General features: G+C 50.7%; 1 protein-coding gene across 48 annotated transcripts in view; it reads right to left on the bottom strand.

Moving 5' to 3' along the window:
• RBFOX1 (RNA binding fox-1 homolog 1) overlaps positions 1 to 27,047 on the bottom strand; it is a 1,434,211-nt gene that overhangs the window by 140,664 nt on the left and 1,266,500 nt on the right. For all 48 annotated transcript variants that reach the window (XM_079121708.1, XM_079121711.1, XM_079121725.1 and 45 more), the window contains one exon: positions 22,039 to 22,281. In XM_079121708.1, coding sequence (XP_078977834.1) covers positions 22,039 to 22,281 — 243 coding nt within the window. The remainder of the gene's footprint in view (positions 1 to 22,038; positions 22,282 to 27,047) is intronic.

Here is a 27,047-nt window from a genome sequence, read left to right as displayed (position 1 = left end):
TCTGACTCTGACACCTACTTCCTCAGCCATAATTTCACCCAAAAAGTTATTAGCAAGCACCTCTCATCTGCAAAGAACAGAGGTAAGCAATAGAACCCAGCCAAAGTCCAGCATTAGGAGTCAACTTTGGGTTTCTATCAGGCTTTGCAGGTCTCATTTGTCTGCTCTGTAGAATGAGGGAATGTTCTTTTGCTTTAAAAAGTCACTGAGAAGACAATTAGAAATAATGACCTTAAAACACAGATACTGCCCAGCAAGTAGCAGGTACTCAATTAATTGTGGTTCTTAAGAAATCCTCAAGAAAACATCCCCAGTGATAATGTGCACAAGGCTGCATGTAAGCAGTTGTTGGCTTACGAGTATGGCTTGGCTATGAGGTGTCCCCCAAAAGCTCATGTGTGAGACAATGCACCAATGTTCAGAGGTGAAATGGTGAAATTATTAGAGGTGTGACCCAATCAGAGGATTAATCCACTAAAATGGATTAACTGGATGGTAACTGGAAGGCAGCTGTACTAACCACTATAGCACCAAGATGCCAGCCCATGTGGTAACTGTAGGCAGGCTGGGTGTGGCTGGAGGAAGGAGGTCGCTGGGGCGCGCCTTTAGGGTTTAGATTTTGTTCCTGGTGAGTGGAGCTCTCTCTGCTTCCTGGTTTCCGTGTCCTGAGTTGCCTTCTGCCGTGCCTTTCTGCCTTGATGTTCTCCCGCACCTCAGACCCAGGGCTCCAGAGTCAGTCGACCATGGACAGAACCTCTGAAACCATGAGCCAAAATAAACTTCTCCTCCTCTGCGTTGTTCTCATCAGGGCTTTTTGGTCACGGGGATGAAAAGCCTAAGACAGCTGCCACTCTGACACACCACTCAGCCTCTCCGATTCCACCATCTCATGGGAGAATGTCCAGGGAGCTTCGTCCTGGGTTCCTGAGAGCAGAGGATGTAGTGGGCAGGGCCTGGACCTACCTGGCCCTTGGCCATGGCAGCTGTCAGTATTCCAACAATCATTTCCAGGCCAGTGATGCCATCTTGTATTCTACATTTGACTCCTAACATATCTGGAGTTTGATGCCCCTTTGGACTACGTGAGACCATCAGTGAACCCTGGTTCTCCATCCTCCTGTGCCAGGCTGGCTTCCTAAGCCAAAGCCCCCCAGAAATTTGCAAGACTGGATTCTCACTGGCCATGCCCCAAGGCTCAGATGCAGTCATTCAGGGTTGTGCCCCATGAATGCCAGCCCTGGGCAGTGGCAAGGCACCTCTGGGTGCAGGAGCGGCAGCAGAAGGGGCTCTCCTGCGCCCCCTCTCCCAAGCAAGGGCTCTGGCCAGCATCGTTGTCTAGAACCTGTAATGTTCACTGAGACTCCACCTACAGTGAGCTGGATGACCCAGCCCAGGGTCAGGACCTACAGAGCCATGTGGCTTGGATTTCTTGTGGTTGGCGTGGCTATCTGAAGGAAGGAAGAAATTATGGGTGTGCCCATCTAGAATCTTCTCCCTCTCTTTCTCCCCCTTACCGCTCCCTTCATGTCTGCCCTTTCTTTGTTTTTTGGCCCTTCTCCCTTCCTGTACTACTTCCTCTGTGCTTGTAGCTGCTGGGGTCGTCCAGCTAGAATCTGCCCTACAGACCCAGGCAATGTTGGACAGGAGAAGGTGGGAAGTCAGGATAGGCTGCAGCCTCAGACCAAAGTTCATGCTCCAAATCATCAGGTCCCTGTATCAGAGAACATCTATGGCCTGCCTGGAGATTCAAAAGGGAGTATTTGGTCTCTGCTGTGGCCAGTCTTCCCTGTGTTTCTTTCTGGACTGGTGTCCCATGAGGTTGGGGTTGGGGAGGCAGTCTCAGAGTAAGTTAGAATGTTCTGGGTCCCTGCTCTTGTTCCTTTTTGCACTGTTGAAATCTGACCTGATGCTCCCCAGAGGCAGCTGATGCTCTAGATGGGTCAGAGGAGTCTCGAGAAAGCCAGCGGTCCCCACGCTTCCTCTGGCTCACGTCTCAGAGACAGAAACCCTCAGACACCAGCAAGCCAGCCTGTACCTCCAGCAGCGCACTGCCCCTGGGAACCCTGCCTCGTGGCCAGGTCGGGCACCAGTTCACTCGACACATCTCTGCAGGTACTGGCTCCACGGAAGATTTCTCAAGCCCTGGAGTCGCTCCTGTTATTCCGACTCATCTTGTGACAACCAGCAAAATCATGTACCAGTTGAAGAAACCAATGTGCAGAACCAATGTGTAGAAAAAATCAACGTGTCCCAGGGACACGTGGCTAGTGAGGGGAGCGTGGCTGCTTGGACGGCAATGGCCCGCCACCTCTCTCTCCATTCAGGTGGCGGCTTCCTGGGCATTCCCTAAAGGTCATCGCCAAACCTGCCAGAACCTCTGGACAGACAGCCTCACCTCGATACAGAGCACGGCAGCTGGGACTTTCTAGGTGAGACAGACAGACTTTGCATAGCAAGCTGACATGCCCTCCTACACCATAAATATAGCGAACATTTAATTATGAGGAAGATGCAAACAGGGAGAAAAGAAGCAAAAAAATTGCTGAGAAAAGACATCTGTTGGCACCAGTCGATACAGGAGGACGGAGCAGGAAGGAGGAACCTCGGATCCGTGAGCTTCCTTCTGGAACTCAGTCTGAGGGTAGAGAATCGTGCCGGCGTGGGCCTGGGACTCTGCTTAAATTTACAGCCCACGAAGGGCAATCGCTGCCTTTGGGAGCGTCTGCGATGAGCTCCTCTCTGAGGCAATGCGCCGGTGCGGTTTCGCTGAATGGCTTATTTCTGACTGGCGGGGAGAGCTCTTTGTGCTTGTCCTGAGCAGTGGGTCGCAGGAGTCAGAATGGATTACCTCCCTGCTCAGGCTGCGCTCAGCAGTCGGGGCAACAGGGGCTTCTGTGAAGCGGGGCCTCTTCCACATGGAACACCTGACCTGGGGCCAGGCAGGGCCTGACGCTCCGCTCTGCTTCCCTGAACCTCCGGCAGGCAGTGGCCAGCTCTTGGGAGGAGCTAGTCCCATCCACAGGAAGGTCCCTTGGAGTTACAGCAGAGGGACATGAGCAGCCGTGGGGTTGGGACAAATTATAAGGCTTCCATGAACCTCAGTTTTTAAATCTGCAAAGTGGACACATTTGTTCAACCTGGCACAGATGCTGGGCAACCACAGGGGACCCTGTCAGTATCTCACAGGGACATGATCACGGGCCTGCCCTATGGCTCCTTAAGGGACAGGCATACACACCCCTGGGGTCATGGCTTTGGGGAGCTGCTCATAGACATCTTCTGTGACCATACGAATAACCACGGCGACAGCAGAGGCAAAGCAACCAACACCAGCTGAGCGTGCCCAGGAGCCTGGCAACATCTATGTCTCCTGCCAGATCTCACGGGTAGTGCCCAAGAGAGCCAGCTGTGAATGGCTGCAGTCCTCAGGGAGCCCACTGCCTTGGCCCAGCAGCCACAGAGTGCATATCATGGAGGACCCCGAGTTATCAAATGCAGTACTACCACCACAGACCCTGGAATTCCCAACGAGGGTGTGAGCAGGCCTGGGAAAGCACAGGATGGCTCAAGGGAGGAAGGGACACTCCAGGCTCACGCTGCAGTAGGAAGGGCAGCTGTAGGTTGGCCAGGTTGGTCCACCAGAGCAGGAGACAGAGGTTGGAGAACCCACCACCACGGGGCACCTGCCTCCTCACGCGCTGACCGTAAGAAGGAACCAGCAGTGGTAGGAAGACAAGCGGCAGCAGCCACGAGCTGGCGCCTCCGGTGCTCTGGGTCTTAGCGAGAAGCTTCTGCTTTGCCCAAGGCGTGCAGGGAGAAGGCACTGGCTCCTGTACTCAGGGGTGCTGGGCTCTGAGGGGTGCTCCTCTCTTCAGTGAAAGACCCAGCAGGGGGAAAGGGTGGCCCTTTGTCTCTTCTCATCCTGCTGCACGCTCAGAGTCCTCCGCCACCCTTCCCTGGCTGCCTCGGGGAGAGCCAAGGCAGTGGCCCTCCGTCATGGACTCCGTCCTAGCAGGCAGGGGGCCCCTCTGAGGGTCCTCGGTGCCACTCACTGTCTCGGCAACATCATCCCTGAATCCCCTTTTCCTTCCTGGCAGCACCGCTAGGCAGAGGACTGCAGGTCATGGACGTGAGGGCGGGGCTTTGCGTGGTCCCACTGGGAATTCATCGAGAAGGCCAAGTCACGGAATGCAGGGAGCCCACTGAGGCCAGCAGCTCACCTACTGCCTCGTGCCTCGCAGCTGAAGAGCAGCAAGCGAGGCTCTCCCTGGCTCTTCAGATGTCTCACGGCAGGCTTTCCACGGGCCATCTCACTGACCCTCAAGAAGGGCCTCCTGGGAAGGGGAAGGTGTAATGGGTCGTGGGCCTCCTAGAGTGCCAAGCCCACCATCTTCCCATCTGGCTCTCTCCCGCACAGCAGCACACTTCCTCCAAGAAGGGTTCCCTGATCTAACATCCCTCCCCTTATTCTCTTTCTCCCGCTAAAGTGTGCTCGTCTCAGAAGACTGCTCTGGACAGAAGATGGCTGCATGTTCTCTTCAGGGCAAAGGTGGAGACTTTTCTCTCCTTGAATCCAGGATGACCTTGTGACTTACTGTGACCAACAGACAGAGATAGAAGCCGCCCCTGACAAGCATCGAGGCTGGGCTTTAAGGGACAGGCAGTACCTGCTTTCGCTCCTTGAGACAGCCCTCTTAGAGTCCATCACCACGCAGTTGTGAGGGTGTTGTGCCAATGTCATCCGAGGAGCCAGGGGCTGCCATGCTGGGAGGAAGCCCAGGCCAGTCAATCAGGGAGTGTAAGGAGAGCCACCAAGGTCCAGGCATCCAGAGACTACCTGGACCTCCTGCCCAGTTCAACAACCAGCGGCCAACACACCCCAGTGACTCAGGGTGACCTGAGACTCACCCAAGCTCCTGAAGCCCAGGATTGTGAGTGAATAACACGTGGCTGCTTGGAGTCCCAGGCTGGGAAAGGTGACCTGCTGGTCAGCCGTGTGTGGCTGAAGCCAACGTTACAATTCCCACCTGTTCAGGTATGTCAGGTACTTGTTTCAGCCTCTCTCTCTCCTATAAGAACGTGAGTATTCTGGTGTTAAAAATTGCCTGTTTTTGCCTATTTCTGAATCCCCAGTGGCTGCTGTCGAGTAAGCACTCAACAGATAATTGGAAGGAGTGATCTCCCCTCAAATAAAACAATGACAACCCACAGGAAGCAACGGGGGGGGGGGGGGAGCGCCAGGGCTGGAGCAGCTGAGCCGTGGTAGCAGAGGTGAGCACGGGACATCTGTGCAGCAGTGGTGGCGACTGCGCACAGAGGCCTGATGAGACCCCGCACCACGGCTCAAAGGCTTGGGACCAGGATCTGGTGGGAAGGAAGAAGGACAAGGGGAGGAAACCCACACCTCTGGGGCCACAGCAGGCGGACAGTCCTCACTCTCACACCCTTGCTCTTGGACCCTCTGGTGTGGCCAGGCTATGCGGCCCCCTCCTCCCCTGCCCCTTTCCTCCCCTCCTCGAGGTCTAAGCCAGAGCTGAGTCTCAGTGGGTCCCTCTATTGATTTCCCCCCTCTTCCTGGGATGGACCATGTGTGACTCATCTCTGTTTCCCAGCAGGAACCTGGCACACAGTAGGTGTTGATAAATGTTTTCTGAACTAAATGTAATTGGGATCAATGCCCAAAAGGCAGATTCTCTCATTTCCATTGTTTAAAAAATACCATGGATTTCCCCTCATGAATTATGTATTGCAGAAATTAATTTATCCGGAACCGTTTCCAATGCACGATTTCCAAAGGCTTTAGTCTGCATCCAACGGGAAATCTGCACTGGGGGGCCTTCCCTGGTTGGCCTCTGCCTCCCAGGTCAATCCCACGCACCACCCTAGAGTGGGCTGAGGAAAGGCCCCAGTGAGGCTGCGTCAGAAGCCAGTGATGCCTGATCTGCACCCATGGACCATCAGCACAGCACATCTCCTGGGTGCAGGTACACCTTAGGTCGGTCCCCTCATCCCAAGTGCAGTGGCTTCTCCATTCCTGCAGCCCTTAGGTGGCAACAGGAGGGGGGCTGAGGCTGGTGACCAGAGCAGACTATGTCATCAGACTCCACCCAAACGGGCTTACCAGTGGTGTGAGCCTGCCAAGGCACCGGCCTCCGTTCCTCCTCTGCAGAGAGCCTCAGCACGTCTACACTGACAGACCCCTCCCAGGATTCAAAGCCAGGGAGCCACACAGCCCACGTCAGCCATGAGGGCTGGAAGGGGAGCACGCGGCTGTGGCAGGCTCTTCAGTTCCTCGATACTCACTCCAACCTGCTTCCCAGACCACGCTGCTGCCTGTTACCATCTCCTGCCTGAGCCCTGCCACACCTTCCCGACTGATCTCTCCAACCCCACTACCTCTCTGCTCCTGTTTTCCACATCACAGTCGGAACGTTCCTGAGGGCGAATCTAACGAGGGCGTTCTCTTGCTCAAAGTCCTCCAATAGCCTCCCCTTGGCTGGATGAGGTGAGAGCCCTCGGCAGGGCCTGCGAAGCTGTTGCCCCTGCTCACCGTGGGCCACCTCCTTCCTGCCCCTGGCCCAGCCACACCAACACCCTTCCATCGAAGGTGTCAAGCTCCTTTCTGTCAGTGTTGTGGTGGTTGCTGGTTAGCAACCTGCTCTACAGAGAACAAAACCATAAAAGCACTGGCTGCCAGCAGTGCCTGGTCCATGGTGTAAATGCTGTGCCCACGGCCTTTTCAAGCTAGTGGGCATCCCTGTCATGGCGGGGATGAGCAGCTGGCCACCCCGGGCCAGCGGAGGCCTGTTCCAGCTCATCACTGTGTCTTGCTTCCACACCTGCTGGTCCTCCTGCCTGCAACAGTCCACTCTGCCACATGTGGCCACCATTCACGTATTCTAATTTTTAAAAAGTCACTCCTTCAAGGAGGATCCACTGACTCTCCACCCTGACTCATGTCCCCCTGCCACTCGTTGCACCTCCCCTCCCCTTTGCTTCACTTATCTTTCCGGAAAGGTCATTACTTAAGTATGCAAGTGATGTGGGTCCCACGTTTCACACTAGACCAGAAGTTCCTTGAGGGAGAACCTACGCATGCTTCCTTCCACCTAGATCTCCGTGTCTCCCTAAGAGCAGGAACTCCAATGGGCACTCAAGAATGAACAAAGATGCCTCAGTGCAGAGCACCCACCCCGTGCCAGGCAGCGGGCTTAACACTGGGAACAAAAGTGATGAACAGGACCTGTGGTGTCTGCAAGGACTTTGCAGTTTTACAGCAAGAATCAAGTTTTCAATTATCGTAAAAACGTTGGATGTGCACTTAATAGATTAATGATGCAGGTGCAACATATATTAGGAGTTCAATAAAAATTTACAGATGTCGATGGAAAGGATCAATTTTCAAGGCACATATAACATGCAAAGGAGCACCCACTCTGGCCCTGAGATGGTGTCAGGGAACTGTTTAGAAAGAACAAAGATTTGATCGACTCTCCAATAGGGCAATTACAAACACTTCAGAATTTAATTCCAGCACGGAAGGCCCCCTTCTCTCTCCAGCCTCCCTCCTGATTCTGTCTAACCCAGTTCATTTTCAACCTAAGTTGAGCATCAAAAATTGTTTGTATTTCTGAGCAGCAACATCCAGTGAGCTGTCTGGGAGCTTGGCTGGCCAACCTCGCCACCATGAATAAAAATGATGTAGCCCACCCGCCTCCATGTACGAGAAGCTAAGTGATTGTGAAGGCAGACTCCGGGCTCCAGCCACAGAAAGGGCCGGCAAGCCCAGCAGCCCTGAGCTGGCCGGGGAAAATGATGGGAATTCAATTTCAGCAGGGCTGTTTGCAAAGTAATCCAATACATTATGGTGTGTGCATTATTATTGCATTATATTGAGTAATATCACATTTAAGGAGATTTCCTAGCATCATAGCCATGCACAAGGGAATATAAAACGGTTAATAAAAGAGAAAGAAGCACAATTTCCCTTTGGTGTTAGTTATGCTGCCATGACACTGGAGTGATCATCGGAGGTCCACTTAGTCTGACTTAGAAAGAAACCCATCTGTAATTACCTCCCGTCTGCCGTGTCATTAACCAGCCCCAGCGCCAGGACACTGAATCCTCAGAAAGTCTGCAGAACTCAGTTTGCAGCTGGAGAAGGAAAATCCCTGGCCTCCGAAGCCTGGTGCACACACAGCGGTGAGCGCTGGGGTGGAATCTAGAGTCAGTATCACGGGACACCTGTTCCCGGGATTTCCCTCAGCCAGGGTGTGCGTCCCCCTACCTATGGATTCTCATTTTTAACAGGAAACATGTGATTCCTTGTCTTCCCTAAACCTCAGCTCTACCTCTGCCGAGACTCCAAAGGCCAACGGAACAAAAATTCTCTGCAGGTTTGCTGAAAACCATGGAAGATGCTTTACGGACTATCAAAACTGACCTGGGTGGCTCCCCCCACAGCCTTCCAAGGCTCTGTGTGGATCAATTGTTCCAGCTACAGGAGGCATCCTGGGGTTTACCATGCTCTGCATGTTCCCCCACAGAGAGCATCGACCGCCCCCTGTTATAATCAAAGGTTGGTCCTGTTGTCCAGGCTCCTGGGTGCCGAGAGTGGCCGTGGTAAGTCAGAGAGAGCAGCGCCTTCACCATTAGTCAGCACAGGACTTGGCCTCTGAGCCCACTACCTCCTAGAGGCACAGGGTAGAGAAACCGTACAGCCTCCCCACGTCTCTGCTCTTCAGAGTTCTGTGGGGAAGCCCAGTTTGATCAAACTGGGAAAGAACAAAAAGGTGTGATTCATGGGTCAGGTGAGAAATTGGAACTATTTAAAAAGAATACCGGGGAGCTGTAGGACCCAGAGCCAGTATTGAACTCCAAACCCGTCCTTGCAGAAGGGGAGCTCAGCAGAGTGAAGCACCGAGGGAGAGGTGGTGTCCTGGGGCACAGCCCACCCTCAGTGCCAGTTACTGTGTGCTGTGTTAGACTTTTCCATGTTTCAAAGTCAGCCTATACTCTGAAACCTCTCGTTTCAGAATGGAGACAATTTTAAGATAAGCTTGAGTTCTGAATAAAGCCAAGTTAACTTTGGTATAGAGTCAACTTTTTCTGTTGTGGGTCAGACAGTGTGTTGGGCTTGGTGGGCCATCTCTCTTGGTCAGAATCACTCAACACTATCATCATTATGCAAAAACAGCCACAGGCAATGCAGGAACCAATGAGTGTGGCTGTGTTCCAATAAAACTTTATTGACAAAAGCACATAGCAGGCCAGAGTTGGCTCATGGCCATCACTGGTCATTCCTATCCGAGTTACTTCTGCTGACACTGAAGACCTGGAGAGGGCTGGGGAGACAGGAGGAGAGGAAGGACCGCCTAGGGGTTTTGGGTCCTGCTGACAGCTGGACTAGAGGAGAGAAAGTGACCAAGGCCTAAGTTGCCTGGGTGCCTCCACCTTTCCTGTGCGACCCTCCATCAAGGCCCTCTGGTCTTCCTGGTCCAGAGCTTCAGGACTCAAAACGGAGAGTGCCCCTGCCTCGCAACTGTCCCCTCCTGGCAGCACGGAGGATCTGTGGGGCTCGTCCTCAGGCCTGCCCCACCTCCTGTCATCTCTTGCCTTTTTGTGTAGCCCCCAGATGAATGTCACCCAGAGACACCGCCTGGAACCCCAGGCAACTCCTGGAATAATTGCTCACCGACGCCCACTTGCAAGCCAATTAGAGAGAAAAGGGGGGAACAGGGCCCACCTCCTGTCACCAGAGCAGAACTGCCACCACAGCTTTTCTTAGAAAAAAAAAAAAAAAAAAAGGTAGTTAATTTTTCCCCCTAAAAAAGGCCAGGGAACAATCCATTTAAATTACAGTGTTACAATGTGAAGCAAAGATGCAGAAGTCAAATACAATTTGGGTTATAATTAGCGATTTCCTTGTAGCGAGTTTCTTTGGGAAATCCAGGCTCCTCCAGTCAGCCTGCCAAGGGTTTGAAGGCCCCATTCGCTCCACGGGGTCACTAGGTGCTCCGAGGGAGGGTCTGGGGTAGGGATAGGAGGCATGTGTGTGTGTGTTTTTGTAAACTGAGGCAGTTCAGAGCCTTACACAGAATTATGGGGCAAACATTGTTCTTTAGGTCAAATAAATCACATAAAGAGGGATTTGAAGCCTGTCAGTTACTATTTGCCATGACTGAGCCTCTGGGCCTCAGTTTCCCAGTCTGCAATTTTGAGCATGGTCACACCTATCCTTGATGGGTTAAGTGAATGAGATGTGTGGCCTGGGGAGACCCCAGCCTGCAGCGGTGACAGAGTGGACTCTGGCTGTGTTTGAACCCAGCTCTGCTGTTCTCGGCTGTTCTTCCTGACCTCTGGTGATTTCCTTCTCTGTGCTCTGGTTTCCTCACCAAGGTAAAGAAGGGTTAGTTATGGTCCCTGCCAACTCTGAATGTCATCAAGACTCAACCAGAGCACAGAAAGTTTAAGTTCTGCCTTGTGGGACGCTCGTTACTGTTATCCAAACATCATCAATAAATGAGGGTTGCTTCCTCCTTTCTCTTTTTTCTTCTCTTTACCTCAAGAAGTGTCTATTGTTTTTCTCCATCTGCTAAAAAGGATGCACATTTACAATTCCCCTTCTTAGAAGATCAGAGTAGTCCACGCCCTTTGAATCAGGTGACATACAATTGCACAATTTTTGGTGGGAGAAGGGGCTGCCTTTTCACATCTCGAACAAACCTGTGGCACTTCAGCCTTCAAATTCCATCCGTTCTGATGATCTGATTTGTTTCAGCTGCATTGTCTGAAAACCTAGGATGGGTGGAGAATGAGCTTGACCAAGAAGCTTTCTTCCCAAGGGCACTGAGGTTATAGAAAAGCCAGGTCCTCTAGCCTGGGACACTCTGAATAAGAATACCATTCATGTATAACTAATTAGAACAAATAAAAATCAAAAATTAAAAAAAAAGAATACCACTCATTCTCTGGGTAGCAATGACCTCCTCTCCAGAACTCGGAAGTCAGACAGCCCAGGAAGCATCTGAGATGCCCACACTGCTGGACTCTGCTGCCTTGTGAGGGTCTGGATCTGCTTCCACAGGGCAAGAACCAGCTCTTGGGTCCATGCAGAGGCCCTGCAGTGTGGGGCACCTGGCTCTGGGTGCAAGGCCTTTGTCTGACCATTTGACGGCTCCACATTCTTTAAGGATGCCACGGTGGAAATCTAGAGCCCTAGCCAGTGTCCTTACCCAAGGGTGCCTGCGCTGGCAGGGGCTCATGACACCATAGAGCCCACACATCCCAGTCAGAGAGAAGGAGACCAAATGAGGCTCTTTTTCGGAAATCCACCATCCCTTGTAGGAAAGAGGCCCACTGTGGCTGGAACCTCTAGCCAGGAATGAGGAGAGTGTCCTAGGGAGAAATGGAGCATCCAGTTGCACCATCTACGAGCTTCCAAAGTGGTCTCCTCAAGCTTTGTCCAATTCAATGCAGCAATAACCTGGGCAAGTGACTTTTGAAAAGGACAACAGAATCCAGGAGGCCAAGGGGTGGGGAAACAGGGTCACCACAGTGCAGGGGACACTTCTTTTAGGACCCCCTCCCATTCTGGTTTCTGCTGAGACGCTCGCTGGTTTGCTCAGGCAGGTCACTCTCCCTCGCTGAGCCTCAGAATCTTCTACAAATGAAGTAGGTGCAGCAGATGGCCGCTGTGGGCTCTCACATTCTGTGAATTTCTGCACTGCCAAGTACCCTTTTTTGTAAACCTGAAATACAGTCTCCTTTGAAGGGTTCAAGTTCCTAAATTTACCTCTTGTATAAAAAAATAGCATCTGAAGACTAAATCAGGGGTTATACACTTGGTATCTTCTGCAGCTGAGCAGTTAACAGGAGTGTATGGGAAGGCAGAGAACAGCAGAGCACAGAGAAATCCAAATTGCTGTTGATGCCTCAGAAAAAGAAGTCAAATGTATAATAATAATGGGTCCCAAAATGGGATCGATTCACTGAGCCACATCCACGGTTCTTTTTATTTTATTTTTTTATACTTTTAGGCAGGGCCTCACTAAATTGCTGAGGCTGGCCTTGAACCTGTGATCCTCCGGCCTCAGCCTCCAGAGTCACTGGGATTGTAGGTGTGCACCACCATGCCCAGCTGATGCCACCACTTCTGCTAGACTTTCAGTCGTCCTCTTACCACCTCCAAGGTATCCACCAAGGGTCCATGGCAACATGCCTGCAACTTCATCATGTCAATATTAATGGGAAAATTAATTATTTTTTGAACCTAGATATCTGTTATAAACCAGACTCTTTCAAACATGTGTGGATTACCTGCCTGGACTTCAAAGTGCTTGAGTTTTCCATCCCTAACTCGAGCGATCTTTGAGAATCCGTACAGTGGGAAGACTGGACCAGGCAAACTCTGGTTCCTTCCCGTTCTGACACCCTCAGGTCTAGGTGGGCTATTCTCGAATCCTCTGTCCTTCTCAGAGAGACAACTTCTTTCTCCAGCCTTGAGTTCAAAAGAGCGCCGAGTTCAGAGACGTGCGCTCTGAACCTACAGAACGTCTGGCTACAAATTAACGCGTGACCCCGATTCTGCCTCCAGAATGAACTCATGCCTGCTTCCAAGTTCCTTCAAACCCAAGCAAAACAACAACACTGCCTCGCAGGGCGGCAGGCTCTGCCAAGACCCCAAGGTTCTTCCAGGCTTTGCGCAGCCCTGAGGGAACCTGCCACACCATTGGATGACCCAGCCGTCCCTCCGAGGCCTGCAAATTCCACCACGTGCTCATCCTTGCTCCAAGGCTGCTGGACTCATCAGCTGAAGAGACTGCCTAGTCACCCTGAGGAGCTCTGTGTGGTGACATTGCACAAAGCAACAGATGTAAGTCAAGGTGCAGCTTCGCACAGCTCGGAGACACCCCATGGAAACACAGAAACGAACCCCCACAATACGGTGGGTTTCCCTCCCTTGCCAGAAGGAGGCGACCTGGGCTTCCACCCCAACCTGGGCCATCTCCTCCTCTAATGGTCTTACCCTGGTTGTCCACAGCCAAGACGGGACACAGGAGAGTGTGTGTCCATCAGCTGTTCTCAGACACGAGTGACCGAAAATCATTAAGTCTAAGAATTTGTTTTAAAGTACATCTGGGAATTTGAGTCTTACTTTGACTCTTAACGCACAAAAAATTTACAATTCTTAATTTTCCTAAAAAACAAAACAAGACAAAACAAAACAAAAAACATTGATGTGAAGCAGTCACCCCCAAGGAGGCCACTCTGGCTCCTCCCCATGGGTCCACTGTGTCACACCTATAACGGCCCAGCCAGCGGGGTCCGCGGTGTGCCTCTCACTGTGCTGAGCCCTTTGGGGAGGTGATCTCGCCAGGAACTCACGTTTGCTCTCTAAGAGTCCCGTGCATGATTTAAGAAGCGGAGAGGTCCAGAAAGCTGAGGTCACAGGCCCATGGTGCCCCTCTGGGTCATACTGGCAGGAGCACTCCAGTCCCTTCACCCCCACTCCCCCTCGCCTCTCCTGGCAACATCAGGGGGGTTACGCGGTGCCATTTTTCTAACCTCTCATGAGAGCTTTCCATCCTGACAGCATCTAAAACCACTGCCCCAATCCTCCAAGAGGACTGAGACTCAACATCCTTGAGGCTCAGCCTCTGCCTCTCCTCTCAGATGAATCCAGCTGGGCTCAACTGTGCCTCTGGAACACTCGGCAAACGGGGGCCTTCTTACCATCAGAGAGCCTTGGCGTTGCTTAACCAGGCCTCCTGTACCCCGAAAGCCTTGGGCCACGGGCTCCACAGCGCCCATGGTTGGCGGAAGCACCTGCTCAGCCTCACCAGGAGACGAGAGAAGTGCCTGAGATTAAATGGGAATCTTAGGAAAACAGAACTGGTGTTGACAAAACAGCCCAGCTACACTGTCATCCGGAAGACAATTTTGAAGCCACCGAAACATGTTATTGGAGTTTGCTCAAGGCACAGGTCTCAAACAAGATCGCACTCAAGGCTGCGAGGCTGGGTCTGCTGGGGCCCTCCCTGGGGTGAGCTCTGCTTGCCATGCAGAGAGCTCCTGCCTGCAGCAGCCGTGACTCAGAGGAGCCCAGTGTGTGCACGGGCCTGCCTGGGGCATCTGGCCCTCAGGAGTTTGGGTCCTGAGTGTGACATGACTGGGACTGTGCTTTAGCCTCAACTTAACTCCAATGACCTTCCCAAGGTGCCTGCCTCAGGTTCTGCATCTGTAACAGGGTTGGGAACACTTCGTGTCCTTGAGGGGGCGCATCTAAACTCCTTAATGCACAGATGGACGCTCAGCAAAAAACGTTATTTTTTGAGGCTATTATTCTCTGCTTCCCATTCTGATAGATCTACTTACCCTATTTTTAGACATTCTATCCTTCGATGATTTTGCCAAACTTTGAATGCAAACACATACAGCTAAAATCTTCCAGAAAGGAAAAGCTCTCTCTGGTGTACTGTAACCTATCATCTGATGGCTGCTTAGAAGGAAAGAGGAAGGAGGTTTGGAGAAGAGGAGAAGAATAATAAGAACAAAGAGATCCAAAGACCAGCTTGAGATCCTTCTTCCTGAAATTGAGGGGAAAGAGGGACAAAGCCAGACAAATCCAGAAGCCAGGTTATTATTATTATTGTTTGGTACCATGGATTAAACCCAGGAGTGCTTTACCACTGAGGCACATCCTCAATCCTTCTTATTTTATTTTGAGAAAGGGTCTTGCTAAGTTGCACAGGGCCTTTGTGAGTGGCTGAGGCTGGCCTCCAACTTGCAATCCTCCTGCCTCAGTCACTGGGATTATGCATACGTCCTACCGTACCCAGTCAGAAGCCAGGCTTCTAACTGAGGTACTTATCTAAGTTAGAGAGCAGGGTGGAGAAGCCAGGCTGGGGAGAATTTTGGCTCTCTCGCCTTGGCCTTGGGAAGTGGCCTTCTACGTGCTGACCAAGAGACGTCCTTGGACACATGTGCAGATGATGTCTGGGCTTTGACATCCGGCTGACCCGGGTGAGAAGCTCAGTCATGCCACTCCTAAACCCCCAACACCCTTGGCCTCTGTCCCCACAATGTGAAATGAGGGTGCTAACATCATATAAAACACCTGGTGATTGGTCCTGTGGTCTCTGTTTTTTTTTTTTTTTGGTACCAGGGATTAAACTCAGGGGCACTCAACCACTGAGTCACATCCCCAGCTCTTTTTAAAACTTTATTTAGACACAGGGTCTCACTGAGTTGCTTGGGACCTCGCTAAGTGGCTGAGCCTGAGTCTGAACTCAGGATCCTCCTGCCTCAGTCTCCCAGGTCCCTGGGATTACAGATGTGCACCACCAAGCCCAGTTTGGTCTGTGGCCTTTTCGATCTCCATAAAGGACAATCCACACCTTATTCTCTTCTTCTGCCTGACACCAGATGATTCTCAAGGTATTTTCTTTTGTCAAAGAGAGGGATAACCACAGTCAGGCTCACACAATCAAGCAGTCACGGGCTGCTCACAGGTATACCTTTGTGTTGGGCAAAGGTGTGGCCAACAGACCTTCCCAGGTACCGTCCATGGGAATTCAAATTGGTATAAGCTCTGTAGAGTAACTGACCAGTGTCTACGTTTTACCTTTTAACCACTCACACACAGAGAAACAAAGAGACAGACAGAAATATTTGTGCCTAGCTCTTTTGTGTAGCGTGACTAGGAATCACGACAAGACAAATCTACCCCCAAACCAAATTCCACCAGCGGGATACTTTGGTCTGTAAAAATGCACACAAATGTGAAATAGAATGAGTTGGATGTGATACAGAAAGAGTTCCCAGAGGTAAAGGGCGCCAAAGCGGTGCGTAGTAGATTTCAGCTGTTATTTTGAGAAGGGAAACAGAGAGAAATTAGAAGGTCTAAAGATTGAACTGGAGACAGGCCACAGGGATAGAGAGAGAGATAGACAAGCAGACACCTGCTGGCACTGGTCCAGAATGCTTCCAGGAGGGAACAAAAGGGACTGGTAACTGGCATTTATGGAAGGGAGACCCAAGGATCAGGGTCCTGGGTGTCAGGGAATTTTAATTTAAATTTTTTATACTTTTTTCTTGTTTGACTTTTTTAAACCACAGATTTGAATTGTCTTCATAATGATCAAAATATGTCGTGGGCATGTGTGAATATGTAACAACAAATCCCACTATTATGCATAATGTACTAGTAAGACTTTTTTTTTTTTTTTTTTTAAGAAAAAGCTAATTAGCAAAAAGCAAACTTTTTGAGCAAGTGCTTTCTCCCCATGCCTCTGCTATCAGACTGGCTTCCAATCAGAACCAATGATCTGAAGGGGTAAGGACAGGACCCCATCGCCAACCAATACGTCCTGTCCTTGAAGGCATTAAGGACATGTGGGAGTCGGGGACACCCTGCTGGAAGCAGCCAGGCCTCGTTCAGCTCCTTCCCGTCAGCAGCCCTCAGCGCTGAGGGCCTGAGCTCTCAGACCCACATTCTTTCTCCCACAGGGGTTTGGAGCGAGTGGGAGACTTAAACAGGCTGCAGATGTGTTAAAAATAGAAGTCAAGTTGCTATTGGAGATACATGGAGAACTCTGCACTTGCAAATCTCTAATTATAATATGTCAAGAGTAAAATACCTTGTCAGGAGCGGAATCTCGAGGGCTACGGCATTGCCTCAGCCAGCACAGTGATCCAGGATGTGTTTGGAGGCCTACATTAAATAGAAATTCAGCAGAAAGATGTCCTGCAGGGACGTGTCTTGGCCCCCGGGGACCGGGAAGGGTGACCGGCCAAGTCTTTGCTGGCTGTACTTCATTCAGCTCTGGCTGGGTGCTCGGGAGCTTCCTGCTTCCCTTCACAGAGGCTGTTCTTTGTGCTAAATTGTGTGCCTGTGTTAGATGTTCCCGGAGCCCACCAGATGGCTGCATGCATTCTCTTTCCCAGAACCACCCAGTTTCTCCAAGAAAAGATGGATGCCATGACATCCTAAGAGTGACATTTAACATTATGGGTGTGTGTGCCAAAGGACAGTTATTCCAGGAACAGCACTATCCCATGGAATGACTTAGCTCTTCTCCCGACAATGATTCTTCTTTTCTTTCTGTGCAGTGCCAGGATGGGACCCAGGGCCTCGTGCATGCTTGGCAAGCATCTCCTCCTGAGTCACACCCCAAGGTTCGTGGCAATGTTTTATGCTAATATAGCGCCCAGGGTTGTGTCTCCAGAATTTGGAGGATCATCATCCACCCCACTTGTAAGCAAAATTCCTTGCACAGGAATTGAAGAACTTAGAATAGAAAGTAAACCCAGGGAGGTGGAAAGGATTTGAACCTGTCAAACACAGGTTCAGATGAGGAACATACAACTCAGGGAGGCCATGGAGAGCAGAAGCATCTTACTCCTTTTTGACCAGAGATAAATGTTCATATGTAATCATTTCTAGCAGAAAACAAGATGGTGCCTCTCGGGAGTCCTGCACTTCCCTGGTGGCAGTTAAGTCCCGGCACTGCCTGCAGAATCAGCCACCAAGCCTGCCTGCTGCAGCCTGTAATGGCTCTTTCTTTACAACCCCTTCAACAGCGTGCAACCAGTTTCTTAACTGTTAGATGACACCCGGATAGTAACCAGCCCACCCTGCATACCCACTCTCCAGACTCAAGTGCTCACCCCTGTTCTAATGGAAGGGCACCTCTAGGAATTGTCAGAAGATTTCTAGCATATTTACCCAAATTCAAGAGCATTCCCTTGTTTCCAAATGCCTTCTCTCCTCTTTGTTCATAGATGACCCAGCTTTCATGGGCAAGGAAATGAAGCTAAGGAATGCCTTGTTATCTCTTGGCTTCAAAAGTTCTCTGCAGCTCAATGTTCATTTTTGCTTCTATTCTGATTCAAAATTGGAGTGCTTCCAAATATTCACAGGCACTTTATTTTTAGCGAGTCCCTCCAAAAAAGAAAAACAACCCATATACCCATGCACAGGTAGACAGAGAAACAAACTGTGGCATATCCAAGCAGTGGAGTAGCGCCCAGCAATGAAAAGGAGTGAGATCCTGAGGCATACAACAATACCGAGGAACTTAAAACTAACCATGCTGAGAAAAAGAAAAGAGACATGAGATCTGATTTCATTGACACAAAATTCTAGAGACTGCAACCTAAGCTATAGGGAAAGAACGGATCAGTTGATTACTTGGGAATGAGGTGGAAGAGAGGGAGAGAAGGGTACAGAAAACTTTGGAGGTGATGGCTGTTTTCATTTTCTTGATGGCACTCATACTCCCACACATATGTACATGTGTGAAGACTCATCAAATTGTACACTTTCAAAATACACAGGATTTAGTACACCAGTGATACGTTAATAACGCTGTAGGAAGTGCTGCTTCTTCCCTGGACTATCAACTCTATCTGAACACCCTCGGTCCTATTCCTTCTGATTCTCTTGAAAACATATCGTCACTTTGTTCCGTGCATCATTATTCCCTATTTCTCATTTCCTGTCCCCTTGGGTCCCCCTCTAGGGACTTCCTCCTTAGTGTAAATTAGCAAAGCTATAAAGGCAACTATCCTGCAATCTGCTTTCTCTGATTTTTCTCAGCTACTCTCTTCTTTTGCCTCAGGACTCCAAGGGAGGGGGACAGACAGGGCTCACCCACTCTAATGTGTCCCATTCGTTCCTCAACTCCTGGACCCCTGATATGCCCCCACCCCAGTGCCCTAACAAAGCTGTGCTGTCTTCAGCAATGTCCGCATCTCTGGTTTCAATGAAGTTCACGCCCTCCAGGCTGCCATGGCTCAACACCCCCTGGTTCAGTTCCCAGTCTGAGTTCCCCATTCATGTGCCGCTCAGACTCCATCACCAATGAGTTCTCCAATATTCTATCCTTGTCCTTTTCATTCCTTATCCTTGACAAACCTAGCCATGGAAACCTTTCCATACACATGACCACGCCCCGCCTTGTACTGACCAGCTCTGCGCATTGAGCATCCCTGTGGAACGGTTCTGGAGGCACCTGATCGGGGGTTCTGGTGCAAAATCCCTCCTGCCATTAACCTGGTATGCAGCTTGATGGCCCCAGAGTTGATACACCCAGCCTCATTTCCACCACTAGGCAGACGCGACACTCCAGAAGGCAGGGAGTCCCCAGGGGTTACAGGGGACAAATCCAGGAGCCTCTCACTGTGCTGCTGAAGGTGACGAGAGACTGACCTTGCAGAGGCAGAGGCCCAGGAAGCCAGGGAGCACAAGGAAGCAAAGTCAGACACGGTCCTGCTGGGACTAGACGGCTATTTGCCAAGAACCAAGCTGAGTCCAAAGTCAGTCCTCCTCCTGGACCTTCTGCCGTATGAACCAGTACGTTTCCTGCTCAGTTTTCTGTTACTCATGATGGGAATATTAGGAGATGCTCCTCCACCAGGATTCTGAGGCAGATCCCTCTGCTACCATGATAATGCCCCCACATGTGCTCTAGAACCTGGCTCACGGTAATCACTAACACAACTTGTATCCTAAGTCCTCCAGCGGGACACAACCCTCAAGGGCAGGGAGCTTATCCAAGCATTGCTTCATCTTGCTGCAGTGCCTGGGCCACTGTGGACAACCAACAGGGCTTTTTAAATTCTATGGTGTTGAGCTCTAAAGTGTTCTTATTGCAAAGAAAGGAAGGCGGGCATCCCAACTGCCCAGCTGGATTAAGACTTCCATTAAGCTAGGCATTATTAGCTCCTTCCTTTAGGTCTCCTTTTATAACTCTCTGGTTTAAACTCTATCCAGTGGCTTCCTGTTGTTCCCAACATGGAATTCCAACTGGTATTGGACCCCCAGCCTGGAGGATGCACAATCCACGCTGACAATGCATGCCACTCTGCATCCCAGGCCTTCCTTACCACACACTGAACACACTGGCCTCATGGTAGTACTTTGGACCAAGCTCTCAGAACCTCTGGCTTGGTGTTCCTTCTGCCTGGAGTGTTTTGTCTTCCTGCCATAATTATCTCCTTGAAGAAATGTTCCCACAGTTCTTGGCTGCAGGCAGGTCTGTTCTTTTTAACCTTCCCACAGTATCATCTTTTCGTAAGGGCACATGACATGGTTTGTGGATCTAGAGTGACCTGGTAGTAGAGCTATTGCCCTATGCTCACTCTCTGCCTCATACTAAGTTACAGGAGAAAAAGAACACCTAATATTAGGCCTTGGCCCTAAGTGCTTAATTAATATTCATGAATGAATGAAGGAATTCATGGATCAGTATTTCACAGCAATTAGCTTAATAAATAATTGGCCCATATTTTTAATTCAAAACCAACCTTCCCAGGCCCCACTACCATTTATTATCACGAAATAACTAATGCACAAGCAATCATCCATCACTGCCACCCAGTTGTCCACACAAGAAACACCTGCTAAACCAACAAACCCACTTAATGAACCCAACCCTCAGGTATAGCAGCCAAACACAAAAACATACTTGCTATACAGTCCCCAAGAGCCCAAGGTAGACGCAACTCAAACGTCCATCCATGTGTAACCCAAATGAGGTCCATCCACACCACAGAATATCAACATGCACCGACCTTGGCAACACTGCGTCAAGTGGAAGAAGCCAGACATGAAAGGACATCCGCTGGGGACGCCAATGTCTTTGAACTATTCAGAAAAGGCAAATATATACAGAAAGGCAGCAGAAGTGGTTGTCACAGGCTGGGAGAGGGAGGACTGGGTGTGTCTGTATAATGGGTAGAGGGTTTCCCTCCAGGGAGATGAAAATATTCTAGAACTAGATGGTGGTGATGGCCCTGCTCTACTGGGAATGTCCTAAATACCATTGACTTGTGTACATTAAAATGACAAATTGTATATTACATGTATGTTATCACACCAAAAAAGGGGGGAGGGCAACAGAAAATTGCAGAGCATGCACTACTTTGAATAGCTCTAAAACTAGCCCAAAGTGAACAAGATGCTAAGCAGCAAAGCTAGACATAGAGGTCTTCTAGTGCAAGAAGCATATCATCCGCCTTCCAAACTTCCTCCAAAGGCTGGTTTCCCAGAGGCAGAGGGGAGAGGGAGGAGAGCCCTGTGCTGCTGGTGCCCTAGACTGGCGGGGTGGTGCGCCAGGTTCCAGGGGAGCCTGCAGGGCAAGGCTTCCTCACCAGGTGTGGAGGAACGCTCGGTTCTTGCGGGTGGCACACAAACACACATTGTTTGATTCTAGTATGATGACTTCTGTTGACGACTGTGCCGGATGGTTAGCCTATTAACACTAGATTTCCTTTGGTGTAATAAAGGGTTTCCTTCCTTCATTTGCTTCTATGTTTAAAATCCATTTAATCCGCCCATGGGCCATAACGACTACTCTTTTGGGGAAACCAATCATGCAACCACCAACATTAAGATACAGACAGTTCTCTGGCCGCCGGATCTTCTGGTGGTCAAGATCCTCTGGTGACCAAGATCCTCTGTTGCTGCCCTTGTACAGCCTGCACCTCCACCTTCCCTGGGGCCCAGCTATAGAAGTCCTGAACCTGGGCACACCCACAACATGGGGGACCCTCTGGTGCCTTCTGCTAAGTCTCCGAAGGCTGCAGTGGCGATGGGCACCAGATTTGTTCCCAGAGTGATGGAAACGTTCCAAAAGCGATTTTGGAGAAGGGTGGACGACTCTGTAAATACACTAAAAATCACCGAATGGCATACCATTTTTAAAGTCCAGGAAATAGACAGGAGATAGATCATCTCTCTGTAAAACCATGTAAAGCCTATTCCCTTGGGATGATATTCTGGAAAAGGCTAAACTGTAGGAACAAAAAAGAGGTGGATGCTTCCCTTTACAAATCAATGTGCTTAATGCAAAATGTGTCGATTTAAAAACAAATAATAGGAAAGGCTGCGCGCGCGGCTGAGGCAAACTTGGGAGCTGGTGTGGCAAGGTCGCTCGGCGCTGCTTTGCTGGCCTGAGACCCTGGCTGGGCCGGGCGCGCCTCCGCGGAGGCTGGCACGGCAGCACCCACCGCCCCAGCGCGGAGCCCACTTACTGTGGCGGTGCCGGACACGGTCTGCGCGCTGGTGTCCGCGGCGCTCTGCTCCGAGTGCGACTGGGCGGGAGGGTACAGGTTTAACGTGTGCTCAGGGACGGTGGTCTGGCCCGTGTACTCTGGCGCGGGGTGGGGATGGGGGGCCGTGTATTCCGCGGGGATGCCGTTCTGGGGCGGAGCGAACTGGGCCGAAGCGTAAGGCTGGGCCATCGTGTCAGGGGCAGCCGCTGCTTCCTGATTACCCTGGAAAATCAAAAAGGTGGAGAGAGGGAGACAGAGCATGAGTGGGCTCCGAGGAGAACCCTGACCCTCACCCGGGCCTCCTGACCCTGGTGGCCGCAACGCCCGCATCCCAGGCACCGCTCGCGCGCGCCAGGAGACCGCAACCTTATTAACCCCCGTTGCACAGACGCAGAAGGTGAGGCGCAGACCATAAAGCCACTGCCCCAGTCCTCCGGCCCGAGATTTCAAGACTCTGCAGGTCTGTATGTTCCTGGATTGGATTTTTCGGGGCAGATCCTCATTTCATTCCCATTTTGGAAGTCGTGAGCATGTAGTTAGTTGTCTACAGTGACAGCGGAGCCTCGATTTGATGCTTAAAGTGCCAAGAGAGATTAAATTGAAAAGTGTGTTCTTGAGAGGAGAGACAATTCATCTAAGCATTTGAATTTAATCAAAGTTTTATGTGATTTGGCTCACATCATGGGGTGGGGGAATGTCCTCTTAATGGCCCCGTGTGTGTGTGTGTGTGTGTGTGTGTGTGTGTGTGATCGTCCCAGCCCCCGTGTGGAATAGCCAAGGAGAATTTAGGTCTTAATTTAGACAAAGATGTCCCCTGTGATATCCCCATGTGAAGCTTTTCTGGAAAATGTTGGACTTAACTCTCCTTAGCCCTATTAGTCAATAGATGCCTTTCCCCCAACCCAGGTCTTATTTTTTTATAAGCACAGAATATTATATAACAATTCATCCTTCAGTTATCGCCTAAACATGCAGTGTGATAATTACAGTCAAGTCCAAAGAATTTAAAAAAAAAAAAAAAAAAGAAAAGCCTGAATTCAAATGTTTCCATTTCAGGAAACATCTTTCTCCCTCCGCCTCCAACCTCCAAACTCTACCCCGTACACACACACACACACACACACACACACACGCACACTCACTCATACTCACACAGAAGGCATAAGAAATGATAACCTACAGGTCCAAATTTTCCATGGTCTCAAGAGATGTGATCACACAGTCAGAAATAAGGAAAAAATATAAAAAGCCGAGCAATTAAGCACACCAAATAGTGGCCTCTCCTACTATCTGTGGTCAATTAGCTGTGACCTTCGCCCTCTCCCCTCCTGTAATGATGGGAGGGCACATCTCCTCAGTACCCGCCAGGAACATTCTAGAGCACATTCCCCTGAAGTAGCTTGAGCACAGCATAAATGTGATGCTGGGGGAGGGTGCTCTCAGAAGAACACACGGATTTGTTGAGAGAGGACCCTTAATTAGAATGTTAAAGATGACACTTGGAAGTGAGCTTGGGATAAGTTTAAAACCTTTTACAAGTGAGAACCTTCCCAGCAGGCTCCTTCCTCCTCCAGACTCATTTTTCCAAATGTCTGTGCCACTGGAAGCAAGATTGTACACGTGTTCCATTCCAGCGCTTTCTGTGGCATCTGTGGCCCTGGAGGGTCTGCCTGGGCTGAGGCTGGGCTTCTGGGTGCCAGTAGGACCCCATCTCTGCTTGGAAAACTGAGAGCACGCTTATTGTCATTGCTGCTCAGCCTTCACTCAGGTGCTTTAGAAACAGCCCTGTTTCCCTCTGGGGAACATTCCCACTCAGCCCTCCCCATGCCAGCCCTGTTACCAGGTAGCATAGCCATGTGACACCAGCCTGGCCAATCAGAAGGTCCTATTGCCACAGTCATGGGGATTTCAGTTCACGCCTATCTATTTAGGGAGCCCACTGTTGAGGTAAGCCTGGTTCACTCTGGATTCTGCTGCTTGTTTCTGGAAAGAAGTTTCCTTTCCATTGTGATTGGCAGCTGTGAACATACCTAAGTCTGCCGCTGCCAAGAACTGACACTTGAAGAGGACCTGTAAACAGGTGTAGCCACCCACAGGAAGTGGGACCACAGCACGGAGGGATTCAGAGGTATCAACTCAGTTCTTGCCACATCATTCAAAGTCTGGCATCTGCCTCTACCTGAGTTAGTAACACCCCTGTTTGTTTTAGTTACATGAGTAAATGTACTATTTTCCAACAGCTTTATTGAGCTATCATTAACATAAAAATTGTACATATTTAAGCTATATAACTTGTTGTTTAGATATATATATATGCTGTGAAAAGATCACCACGTTCCAACCAGTTAACTTAGCTGTCACCTCCACACAGTTACCATTTGCCTGTGCGTGTGTGCGTGGTGAGAAGATTTAATTTAAGTTGTATCCTCTTAGCACATTTCAAGTATAAAAAAACACAGTATTTCTAACATTCATCCCCACGCTGTGTATTAGCATGGCAGAACTTATTCATCTTGCATAACTGAAATGTTGTACCCTTCGCCTTATTTTCTCTAAGCTAGTTTTTCTGTTACAACTGAGTCTTGACTCAAAAAGAGAAAACAAAATTCCTCAGCTATTTCATAACTAGAGTCTTCTTCTTTCCCTGGGCTGTTCGAGGAACATGCCCTCATAGATGGAAATCTCATGGCCACACTACTTCTCTATGCCTGACCAAAATGTCTGCATCTCTAGAACCTTCCAAAGGGAATTCACCATGTTAGAGTTGGCTTCGGTCCAGGAGTGTTTCATTTCCTGGGATCTTCCACCTGCTCCACCTCTGAATGGAAAGTTAGACTTGGGGAAACTCCAGGTGTGACCCCAGAGCGGGGCACAAATGATGTGTAAGCACAGTGTAACACGGTCACACAGAGGTCAGAGTCCCTGCTTCTCCAGAGGAAATACTTTTCACCACCCTGCACAGGAACCTCGGGAAGCGTAGAACTGGCCACGAACACCTGCACAGCAAGAGCTCCCTGCTGGGACCGGATCTCTGTGCTAGAATGAGAAAGCACCCTGTCCTCTCGAAGCCCCCATCTGCCGTGGGAGAGAACACAGTCCATCCCGCCAACACCCAGAGCCCCTCTGCACGGAAAGCTCCTCTTGTTCAGGTCCCAGGTCAAGAGCTCCCATCTCCAGCCAGCCTTCCTTGACACCTATGCAGCTCCAGGCTCCGCCACTGCTGTGGCCACCTCTCACACCACCCTAAGAACCACTGCTGCCTGTGTAGGTGCCTGCAAGCTCCCTGAGGACAGGAGACTGCGCCCTGTCCCCCGTGCTGTCCCCAAGCACCAGCAGCAGGCCAGAGCTGCAGTCACATTCCCCAGACTCTGCTGAGGGAGTGTGTGCTTGAGAAAAGAACTCTGGGCCCTGAAGCTCGCTCCAGCAGCAGGAGACGGGGTGGATGAGAAGAGGGGACTTGGCGAGGGACTCGGGGGTGAATCTAGCCTGCCACTGCTTTTGGTAAATGAAGTTTTATTGGGACACAGCCCTGCTCACTTCTTTCCATATTGTATCTGGCTACTTTTGTGCTACAATGGCAGAGTTTAATAATTGAGACCGAGACTACACAGCCCCAAAGCCTAGACTATGTGTCTGGGCCTGGACAGAAGGAGTTTCTAATGACTGTGGCAGATGCCACTAGGTATGAGGCATCACTAGGAACGCTTCATTGCAAACACAGGATGGAGCTGGTCCAAAGGGGGACAAGAGGGGAAGGGGGTGTACTCTACCCAAACCAAGGGCAGGCGCTGTCAGCTACCCTTGGAGAATGGTGGTGTTGAGAATGGAACAAAAGGAGTGGTCAGAATCTTTTCTGAAATTTGCTTTCTATCACCAGATGTCACCGTCGCCTTTCTGTAACCACACGTGCATGTGTGTTCACACGTGCATGCACACACATGCACACACAGAGGCTGCAAACTCAGCACAAGTCGGCTTTTAAGGAGAAGCCCCTCCTGGCCCTGGGCTTCTGTGCTCCTTCAGAAAGGCAGCCCGCCTCCTGGCTGGTGGTCAGCGACACTGAACCACACTGCCCTTCGCCTCAGGCCTGGTGGACGCCAGGCACCCTGCCAGTTACTTTACACCAGTAGCTCTTGAACAGGGGCACTAGGGGACAGGAGGCAGTGACTGGAGGCATTCTTAGTTGTCACCGCCAGGGGAGGATGTGCTCTGGGTGTCTAGGGTGTGACCAAGGATGCTGCTGAACACCCTGCAGTCGTTCCGGGGAGAGCCCCCCGTCAAAGGACTGCGTGTTACCCCAGAGCTCGAGAGTGCCTAGGACTGCATCGCCAACCCCACTGCACTTTGCAGTCAAAGACACTCCCCGCCAGACCTGGGAAACCACTGTGCAAGGTCACAGCCACAGGTCCTTTGCAGGGAAACCAGGAGTTGAGCCAAAGCCCATCTTCATCTGCTGCCCAGGCAACTCTCATTTGGCAAAGGAACCACCCAGCAGGGAGGCCGGTTCTCATCTTAAATATGCAAACCCCTTCCCATCACGTAATTCATGGCCCCGAGATCTGTTCTCTGTGTCCTGCTGTGGGGAGGTCAGGCCCAGGGGCTTTGGTGCTGATGCCAGCAATTCTACCTGCCAGGTAAGGGAGGCGGCCCTTGGCAAGTGGTGGGACGGCTACTTGGGAAACCTCTGCACCATGTCTCAAATCTGAGGCCCGGCTGCAGAATTCCCTGAGCCTGTCTTATGACGAGTAAGTCCCAGAGAGGCCAGCTGCAGCCAGGGCAAACCACCCTGCTCTACAGAGGCTTGTACCACCCTGGTTAACACAGGGTGCAGGTGCGTAGGACCACATCGATGGCAGCAAAGAGGCCTCTGGTTAGCATCCCGGTACCTGAGGCTCTAGGTTCATCCTGTACCTAGAATTCTCAAGCAGATGTTGGGGGGACCCCCTGCAGTTACTTATTAACACCGACAGCCGTTCCAGAGAGACCCT

Source organism: Sciurus vulgaris, assembly GCF_902686455.1.
Source record: "Sciurus vulgaris genome assembly, chromosome: 18".
NCBI classification, from domain to species: Eukaryota; Metazoa; Chordata; class Mammalia; order Rodentia; family Sciuridae; genus Sciurus; species Sciurus vulgaris.
This window is presented reverse-complemented; position numbering and strand designations above follow the sequence as displayed.